The 9976-nt window shown below is 49.6% G+C and overlaps 1 protein-coding gene across 4 annotated transcripts in view; it reads right to left on the reverse strand.

Annotated features, from left to right (window-relative positions):
* fbxw10 (F-box and WD repeat domain containing 10) overlaps window positions 1-8503 on the reverse strand; it is a 95571-nt gene extending 87068 nt beyond the window's left edge. For 3 of the 4 annotated variants that reach the window (XM_068058022.1, XM_068058021.1, XM_068058020.1), the window contains exon 1: window positions 7733-8503. In XM_068058022.1, the coding sequence (XP_067914123.1) occupies window positions 7733-8276 (544 nt within the window). In that variant the 5' untranslated portion in view covers window positions 8277-8503. Of the gene's footprint in view, window positions 1-5124; window positions 5213-7732 lie in introns of those variants that run through there. The other variant, XM_068058024.1, reaches the window with a different exon arrangement.
* Window positions 8504-9976: the final 1473 nt, after the last annotated feature.

A 9976-nucleotide genomic window follows, 5' to 3' on the forward strand; every position in this document is an offset into this window, starting at 1 on the left:
GCCAGCTGTCTGTAGAGCAATCCAGTCAGTCCCATTGCCCCGTTTTATCCCCATAGCCCTGCAAGTTTATTTTACTCAAGTACCCATCCAATTTCCTTTGAAATAATTCATCGTCTCTGCTTCCACCACCCTCGTAGGCAGTGAGTTCCAGGTCATTATCATTCGCTGCACAAAAATGTTCTTGCTCACAACTGCCCTGCATCTCTTACCCAAAACTTTAAATCTGTGTCCCCTAATCTTTGTACAATCAGCTAATGGGAACAGCTTTTCTTTGTCTACCTTATCTAAACCCATCATAATCTTTGTACACCTCTATCAAATCTCCCCTCAATCTCCTTTGCTCCACATCTTCTCCAACCTAATCTTGCAGCTAAAAGCCCCTTCCCTGAACCAATCTGGTAAATCACCTCTGCACCCTCTCAAGGACCTTCACATCCTTCCTAAAGTGTGGTGACCAGAACTGGACGCAATACTCTAGTTGGAGCCTAACCAGAGCTTAGGAAGGTTCAGCATAATTTTCCTGTTTTGTACTCGATACCTTTAATTATGAACCCCAAGATCCCATATGCTTTTATAATTACTCTCTCCTTATGTTCTGCCACCTTCAAGGATCTATGCACATGAACCCTCAGGTCCCTCTGTCCTCACACATTCTTTAAAACTGTGCCATTAAATCTATATTGCCTCTCCCCATCTCTTTTACCACAATGCATCACTTCATGCTTGTCTGTATTAAATTCCATCTGCCACATGTCTGCCCATTCTGCTAGCCTATCTATGTCCTGTTTTAGTCGATTAGTATCATCCTCACTGTTTGCCACACCTCCTAGTTTGGTCTCATCAGCAAATTTTGAAATTTTACTCTGCATTCCAATATCCAAGTCATTTATATATAACAAAGAAGCAGTGGTCCCAGCACTGAACCTTGGGGAACACCACTGTCTACCATCCTCCAGCCTGAAAAACAACCATTTACCACAATTCGCTGTTTTCTGTCCTTGAGCCATTTTTTATCCAAGCTGACACTGACACTTCTTATTCCACGAGCCTCAATTTTGTTAACCAGTCTTTTATGTGGTATTTTGTCAAAAACTTTCTTAAAATCCATAGACAACATCCATTGCTTTCCTTTCATCAACCTTCTATGTTACTTTATCAAAAATTTTAATTAGATCAGTCAAGCACCATCTGCCTTTTATAAATCCATGCAGGTGCTCCTTAAATAACTCAAACCGCTCTAAGTACCTGTTGATTTTTTTTCCCTGATTATTGTTTCTAAAACCTTACCTACCACTGATGTTAAACTGACCGGCCTGTGGTTACGAGGAAAATCCTTACACCCTTTCTTGAATAAGGGTGTCACATTTGCCACTCTCCAATCCTCCAACATCTCCTCCGTATCTAGGGAAGATTCTGGCAAGCCCTTCTGCGATCTCCACCCCCACTTCCTTTAGTAACCTGGGATGCAGGCCATCGGACCAGGCAACTTATCCACTCTAAGCATAGCCAGCCTTTCCAGTACATCTTACCTATCAATTTTCACCCCATCCACTGCCTTGACCATCTCCGCTTCTAGCAATATTTTGTCACCATGCTCTTCCTTAGTAAACACCAATACAAAGTATTCATTAGGTATTCTAGCCTTGCCCTGCACCTCTGAGCATATATCACCCTATTTGTCCCTTATAGGTCCCACCCTGCCTCTTACTAACAACATACTATTTACATGCTGGTAGAAGATTTCTGGATTCTCTTTATGTTAATTGCCATTCTATTCTCATATTCCATCTTTGCCAGTCATATTTTCCTCTTTACTTCCCCTCTCAACATATTGTATTTGGCCTATTTCTCACTTAAAGAATTCACCTGACATGCATCATACACCTATTTAGTTTCATCATATTTTCTATCTCCCCCGCCATCCAAGGAGCCCTAGCTTTTGTTCCCTACTTTTTGCCCTTGTTGGATTGTATCTAGCCAATACCTGAAACATCACCTCCTTAAAGATCACTCATTGTTCCATTACAGTTTTTCCTGTTCCATTATACCCTGGCTAGATCGCCTCTCATCCCATTGATGTTAGCCCTCTTCCAATTTAGAAGTCCTACTTTAGATTGTTCCTAGCTCTTCTCCATTACTAATCTAAACCTAATGATATGATGATCACTGTTAACCAAGTGTTCCCCCACAGACACGAGATCCACTTGACCCACCTCATTTCCCAGCATCAGATCCAGCAATGCCTCCTTCCTCGTTGGACTGAGAGCATACTGGTCAACTGTTAACATTTCAGAAATTCCTCTCCCTCCTTTTCCTTTACTCTAACATTATCCCAATGGTCAGGCAGCATCTGTGACCTGAAAGGTCATTGAGCTGAAACAATGGGCTAGATTTTTAAAGCCCACTGGGGCGGGAATGGATGCAAGTGCAATTTGAACATTGCGTTCTTGGAGGTCGGCAGTGGGTCCCGCCACCTCCAGAATGCAAAGCTGTTTTCAAAGGGCTACTGGGAGGGAGGGAATGGCAACCCCGCACACCTCCAATTAAGTGCCGGTTGAACTCTTTAATGGGCTTGTCAGCAGCAGTGCACAATTTTTAAAGACTGGGAACGGGGAAGTTGCCATAAGTGGAACACAACAGGGTTCTGAAGACGTGAACAATACAGAGGGTCATAAACGTTATGGGAAAGGCTGATTACCAGAATGCAGAGGCTCAAAATAAAGCTCAGCTGCTTCAGAAGTGCCTCAGAGTAGCCACTGCTGCAGCTGTAAGACTTGCTTTTCTCAGTGGCAGCTGGGGTTGGCAGGGGCAGGCCTGGTGAATGCACAAAGCCCAGCTGAGGGAGTTCAGATGGGAACAGGCTACTCTGACATTGGAGAGCAACCAGGATGAGCTGCAGCAGGTGCAACCCCCTGGACAGAGGAGCACAGCGGAGGGGTTTGCAAGGGGAAATCGGTGCTATCCACTGCACCAGGTCTATCAGCCAAGAGTCAGCTACCTGCAAATGACAGAGCGCCTGTGCCGCAGGAGGTGGACCTTTGTGCTTTGATTCACAATGACCTGAGGCCTCATAGCCCCCAGGGTAGTCCCTTACCTGCAGCCGTCAAGATCATTATTGCCCTGAATTTCTATGCAACTAGGTCATTCCAGGAATCAGCTGCAGACCTAGGTGGCATCTCACAGTCAGCAGCTCATCATGCCATCAGGCAGGTCACAGACGCCATATTCGGGAGGGAGGGGAACTACATCCACTTTGACCCAATGGCCAGCACAGGCACAGAGGGTTATGGACTTTGCCGCCATTGAGGGATTCCTGCAGGTCCAGGGAGTCATAGGTTGCACTCACGTAGACATCAAGGCACCAACAGACCAGCCAGTCAGATTCCTCAACAGAAAAGGCTACCAGTCATTGAATGTCCAGCTGGTCTGTGACCACAGGAAGTGAATCTTGCAGGTCTGTGCCCAGTTCCTGGGAAGCTGTTGTGACTTCTCTATCCTGTGGGAGTTCCAGGTGTCATACCTCTTCAGGCCCATATCCAGGCTCCATGGGTGGCTGCTGGGGGTTTAGGGTTACCTAAACAGGTGGCTCCTGATGCTCAGCCGAAGCCTAGACATGGATGGAGGCGCTATAACCTGAGCCATCTCCTAACAGGGGCCTGCATTGAGCAGACCATTGGCCTCTTGAAGACCTGCTTCCATTGCCTTAACTGGTCAGGTGATGCTCTCCACTACAAGCCAGCCAGAGTCTTCTGTATTGTGGTTGTCTGCTGCGCCCTGCTCAACATGACACTGGAAAGAGACTGGAGGTCCATGAGAAGGAGGAACTGGAATGCTACTTCATCTTGGAAGAAGGCTGGAAGGAGGAAGAAGAGGAGGAACTGGAGGAGGAATGGCTCACTCCTGAGGCGGCCAGCGACCAAGAAGCAGAGGAAGCCCTGCCATGCCATCCCAGACCTCAAGGTGACCTGCAGGCTGGCATGGCAGCAAGGGCCACACTGATTCAGCAGCGTTTCACCTAATTGCCCCCGAACCCTTGCAGCTGATAACGCCACAATCACTTTCTAGCATACAGAACTATTACACCGCTATAACCCTTAACTGTCAGGTCCCATTGACAGTCATGATCATGGATGGTTCCTCCATCTACTATTGTCCAACATCGAAAGGCATGGGCACATTGCTGTCTCAGATCCCCAGGTCCCCACCACCGGCACGAGAATGCATCTCCCTTTTGACAGGGGACATCAACAAAACACCTGTCAGAGTGGTGAGAAAAGATTATATTGTGAGGCAAATGAAACGACACACAGATTTGCACAATAGCACAGAGGTGACCCAATAAGTGAATTTAGCCATGCCATCAGCGACACTGAGCATTCTATGCTGCAGAGAGTTTCACTCCTTCTGTATATATCAGCGCACTGCTCCTGCACCCACTCAGAGTGATGCTGCATATTGCTCTCCAAGATGTAGCCCAATCTCTCAATGGAGGAGCTCATGCAATCGAATCCCTGAGTCATGACAAAGCACAAGTGCTGCATGGACTCCTCCACTGTCTGCCCTTGGCTCCTCAAGGCCTCAGGAAACTCCGACAAATGGGAACTTACCTGCCTCTGGTTCTCGAGGAAGACCCTCCTTGTCTGTGATACCCGATGCCCAGCATCTTTTCCCAGTGGAGCATCGCTGTGTCTTCCATCTTCCAAGTGGGACTGCCCACAGCTGACTGCCTCATCCTCATCCAGCTGCGCATGCGTGATGTGAGGTTCAACCAGTGCTCTCATCTCTACGCTAATCTGTGGCCCAACTGAGGTGAGTGTGTTTGCACTGGTGAAAGGTGTCAAGTTAGATGTGACGGTGCAGGTTCCATGGATTCCCCGCCAACCGTGGATGTCGGCTCTGACACGGCAGGCTCACTTTGGTGCCTCTCTGAAACTGACCATGTGGGAGACACAAGAGAATGGTAATGAGAACTGGTCCAACGCAACAAGTGCCCCATCATAACCAACCCCTCATATGACAGCGGACTAAGACCCACAGTTTGCATTGGGCAGGAGCCTCCTCCATGCCCTTCACCTAAAGAAAGAGGTATCCAATCACCCTCTTGTTCATGGCCTCCCATCTTACCATCCCCCACCGAATGCCTCAAGCTCCAACGCCGCCGCCTCCACTGATGTCAGAGTGTGGAGCTGGGCCCCTCCACTTCCCATTCTGGCCATCTCCCACGTATTATGGGCTCTCTTCTCCTGCAGGGTGAGAGCAGAAAGATTCATAAGTCTGCTGCTCTCCCTCATCTCTATCAGCAGGCCATACAGCAGGCCTCAGTTCCCCTCAGTGACGTCCCAATCTGACTGTCGCCCCATGTGTGAGGGTGGCTGCGTCTCAGTGTTACAACTGTTCACTTACTCTGACAATGTGAGGGAGAACTATGGGCATTCTATGAGGTCAGTTCACTTGCATTCTGGTGCTTAGAGAGTCGGTGCCTAATGAACTGGGAGCCACTGACCACTCACCTTACCAGACAGCAATAGGGCATTGAACCGTTTCCTGCACTGGACCCAGGTCCTTCTCATGGGTCCCCAGCTGCTGACATCTGTGGCCATCTCCATCCACACCTTTCTGGTCTCGCTGGAGGGATTTCTTCTCCATCAGGTTAGGTAAAACAGCTCTCTCCTCTCAAACACGGCATCAATGAGTGCCTCCAGAGAGGCATCTGAGAAATGCGGTGCCACCCGGGCACACATGCCTATGTCCACAGAGGCCCTCCGAGCTCCCTGGTCCTGCATCTCTAATGGCACCAGCAAGCTCAGTAATGGCTCTCGCTTGCCTTTTAAAACTGCACTCAACAACCTGGTCCCACCTCCAGAATGTTTCCGGTGCTTCTAACTGGATGCCAGACTCGCTCCCAGGCCAAATACTGAGTTTGCATTTGAAAATTGTGCCAGATCAAACCCAAAAATTCTCTGGGCGTCAGATTCCCGACCCCGTAAAGAAAATCCAGCCCACTAACTCTGGTTCTCTCTCCACAGATGCTACCAGACCGGCTGAGTATTTGCAGCATTTTCTGTTTCTATTCCAGGCTATTCCAGGCTATTCCAGGGGTTGGCAACATGTCTGTACACAGACACCATCATCTATGGTAAAAGGTTTCAGGTCCATGGTAATTTTAAGTATCTTGTTCCAAGCCTTTAAACTTGTGTTTTAAAGTTTAAAGACTTGGAATAAGAGACTTAAAATTACCAGGAGCGAAAGTGGTTACAAAGGATCAGGATCATCGGGGCATCAGGCTTGGTCCTAAGGCCTAGTTTTGTATCCGTCCCATCAATCCACCAATCAAAAGTGCAAATGGTTTGCTTGTGTGCAGACCTTCATCAAATAGGAGCATGGGGAAGGCAGGATTCACTGGGAAGACTGGTACCGTCAATCAAGTGCATCCAACCTGCAGAATCAGCCATGGAGAGAGTGGGTGTGAGTAGACCAGTTAGGGTAACGCACTGGAGAGCAATGACAGAATGAAAAGGGAAGACTTCTTTGAGCCAGAACAAGATGTTTTTTTTTAGGATGACAGTTCACATTTTCAGCTCTCCAAATGCCCTGGTTACTGTCAGAGTGCAGGACTGGCATCGAGTGGCAATGTGTTTCCGTTCCTGGTGCATGGTGGACGATGGGGGAGAAAGAGGGGCGGACACAGAGAGGGACAGAAAAAGGGGAGGGGAGGGGGGGAAGAGAGAGTGGGGTGGGAAGACAGAGAGGGGGGAGGGGGAGAGAGGAATGGGGGAGAGAGAGGGGGCGGGGAAGGGAGGGGGAGAAAGGGGGGAGGGGGCGAGAGAGGGGGAGGGGGATAGAGGTGGGAGAGAGGCAGAGAGAGAGACAGGGAAAAAGAGGGTCACAGAGGAGGAGAAAGGGGAGAGAAAGGGGGAGAGAGGGACAAAGTGAGGCGAGAGAGGGGGGCACATACAGGGGGAGAGAAGGGGGGCCATGGGGAGGCGAGAGAGCGGGAGTATGAGGGGGAACACGGGGGAAGAGAGGGGGAGAGAGAGGGGGACAAACAGAGTGGGAGAGAAGTGGACACAGAGGGGAAGACAGAGGGAGACACAAAGGGAGAGAGGGGGGAGAGAGGGGAGGGACAGAGGGAAGAGAGGGGAGGAGAGTGTGACACAAAGGGGAAGAGAGAGAGGGGCACAGAGGGGGGTCGGGCACAGCAAGGGAAGAGTGAGAGAGGGGAGAGAGATGGCACAGAGAGGGGAGAGATATATGGACACAGGGAGAGAGGGGGTGAGACGGGGAGAGAGATGAATACAGAGGGAGAGGGGAGAGAGATGGACATACAGAAGGGGAGAGAGATGGAGAAGGGAGAGAAGAGATCAAGATCACTCCTGACATATAGACATCTATCCAGATTCTCTGCATCGCTACATCGTGTGTGGGCAGGCATTGACTACTTGTGCAAGCAAAAACAATGCCAGGTATCTCACTAAATAGGGAAAATGTGTTTTAAATCGGACTGTGGTTTGGAGGCATTAAGTTGGCTATACATTTTATATGCAAACTAATTGTCTGTACATGTCTGTAGCTGAGTCAATAATTTTGTCAAATGTCTGTAGCTTTCACAAACTTCTGCATCAATGCTGAGCTGGTAACTATCTGGTGTCCTGTGTTTTGCTGCCTTTGGGAAATGTTATTATATCGCACATTTCAATGAAGCTGGGAGCATTCATCAATGATGACTTCTCACCTTTCATTTGCCGGGAGCCAGGGATTTTCTTACTGTGGATAAGTGTTCGGATCATGTTACCAGCGGTATACAGTAGATTGACATCGCACATCTGAAACAACCCCAGCATATAGTTTGTTTTTGTCCAGTGTCTGCTGTCCGCAAACCATTGCCAGGTGCCCAACATGAATTTGCGCAGGGCCAGCTTGTCCAGGGAACGGTCCGAACTCTGGGTTGTCAGATCCTCGGGAAGGCTGGGGTTCACACACGAGCGGGAGTGGGTGAAATCCTTGCCCAGCGTTGGCTGCAAGAGCCGGTCGAGCTGCTGCAGGAGATCCCGGTTGCCAATCCTCCGGCCCAGGCCGATGACAAACTGCTGCTTGGACAAATCCCCGGCTCGGAGGAACCACTGCCGGGTGGAGGCCAGTCTCAGCTGCAGGGTGCAGGCGGAGCAGGAGCCGCACGGCGGGGCCTGGCAGTCGCTGGTCAGGCAGCTCTGGCTGGACCAGGAGTAGATGTTAAACTCGGCAACTTCGCCCCCATCGTCCAGGTCATACATTCTCATTCACAGCGGCCGACAGGCTGGTGCCAGACCTGGGGTAATCCTCGCCCTTTGCCGTCAAGGCCAATTCTCACACAGCTTTGCTGTCTCCTCCTACCCGGAGCCAGTGTATCTCCTGCCCGGAGCCAGTGTATCTTCTCCCGTTGCCGGGCAGCCAGACTCCGCCACGCACACTTCTTGTCACACGTCAGCACGAATCCCCGTCACAGGCGCAGAAGGTGATCTTAAAACATGTGCAATACTAAAGAGGGCTTGACAAAGGTAGATGCTGAGGAGAAAATGATCCCCCCTGGATGGGGAGCCGAGAACTAGGGCTCACAGTCTCAGAAGAAAGGGTGGGGCCATTTAGGGCTGAGATGAGGTGACATTTCTTCATTCAGAGGGTTGTGAATCTTTGGAACTCTACCCCTCAGAGTTGTGGATCAGCAATCATTGAGTACATTTAAGACAGAGGTGTATAGAATTTTGGGTACTCAGGGAATTAAGTGATGGTGCAGGAAGGTTACAAAGTATTTACAGTGCAGAAACAGGCTATTCGTCTTAATAGGTCCATGCTAGTGTTTATATTCCACACCTGCTTCATATATATCCCCATCAAACATATCTTTCTGTTTCTTTCTCCCTCATGTGCATATCTAGCTTCCCCTTAAATGCCCCTATGCTAGGTACCACAACTACTCCTTGTAGTAATGAGTTCCACATCTTCTTTGGCCTCCATATCTCGAGAGACAATGGATACGCGCCTGGAGGTGGTCAGTGGTTTGTGAAGCAGCGCCTGGAGTGGCTATAAAGGCCAATTCTAGAGTGACAGGCTCTTCCACAGGTGCTGCAGAGAAATTTGTTTGTCGGGGCTGTTGCACAGTTGGCTCTCCCCTTGCGCCTCTGTCTTTTTTCCTGCCAACTACTAAGTCTCTTCGACTCGCCACATTTTAGCCCTGTCTTTATGGCTGCCCGCCAGCTCTGGCGAATGCTGGCAACTGACTCCCACGACTTGTGATCAATGTCACACGATTTCATGTCGCGTTTGCAGACGTCTTTATAGCGGAGACATGGACGGCCGGTGGGTCTGATACCAGTGGCGAGCTCGCTGTACAATGTGTCTTTGGGGATCCTGCCATCTTCCATGCGGCTCACATGGCCAAGCCATCTCAAGCGCCGCTGACTCAGTAGTGTGTATAAGCTGGGGGTGTTGGCCGCTTCAAGGACTTCTGTGTTGGAGATATAGTCCTGCCACCTGATGCCAAGTATTCTCCGAAGGCAGTGAAGATGGAATGAATTGAGACGTCGCTCTTGGCTGGCATACGTTGTCCAGGCCTCGCTGCCGTAGAGCAAGGTACTGAGGACACAGGCCTGATACACTCGGACTTTTGTGTTCCGTGTCAGTGCGCCATTTTCCCACACTCTCTTGGCCAGTCTGGACATAGCAGTGGAAGCCTTACCCATGCGCTTGTTGATTTCTGCATCTAGAGACAGGTTAGTGGTGATAGTTGAGCCTAGGTAGGTGAACTCTTGAACCACTTCCAGAGCGTGGTCGCCAATATTGATGGATGGAGCATTTCTGACGTCCTGCCCCATGATGTTCGTTTTCTTGAGGCTGATGGTTAGGCCAAATTCATTGCAGGCAGACGCAAACCTGTCGATGAGACTCTGCAGGCACTCTTCAGTGTGAGATGTTAAAGCAGCATCGTCAGCAAAGAGGAGTT

The sequence above is a fragment of the Heterodontus francisci genome, chromosome 26, assembly GCF_036365525.1.
Source record: "Heterodontus francisci isolate sHetFra1 chromosome 26, sHetFra1.hap1, whole genome shotgun sequence".
In the NCBI taxonomy this organism is placed as follows: domain Eukaryota; kingdom Metazoa; phylum Chordata; class Chondrichthyes; order Heterodontiformes; family Heterodontidae; genus Heterodontus; species Heterodontus francisci.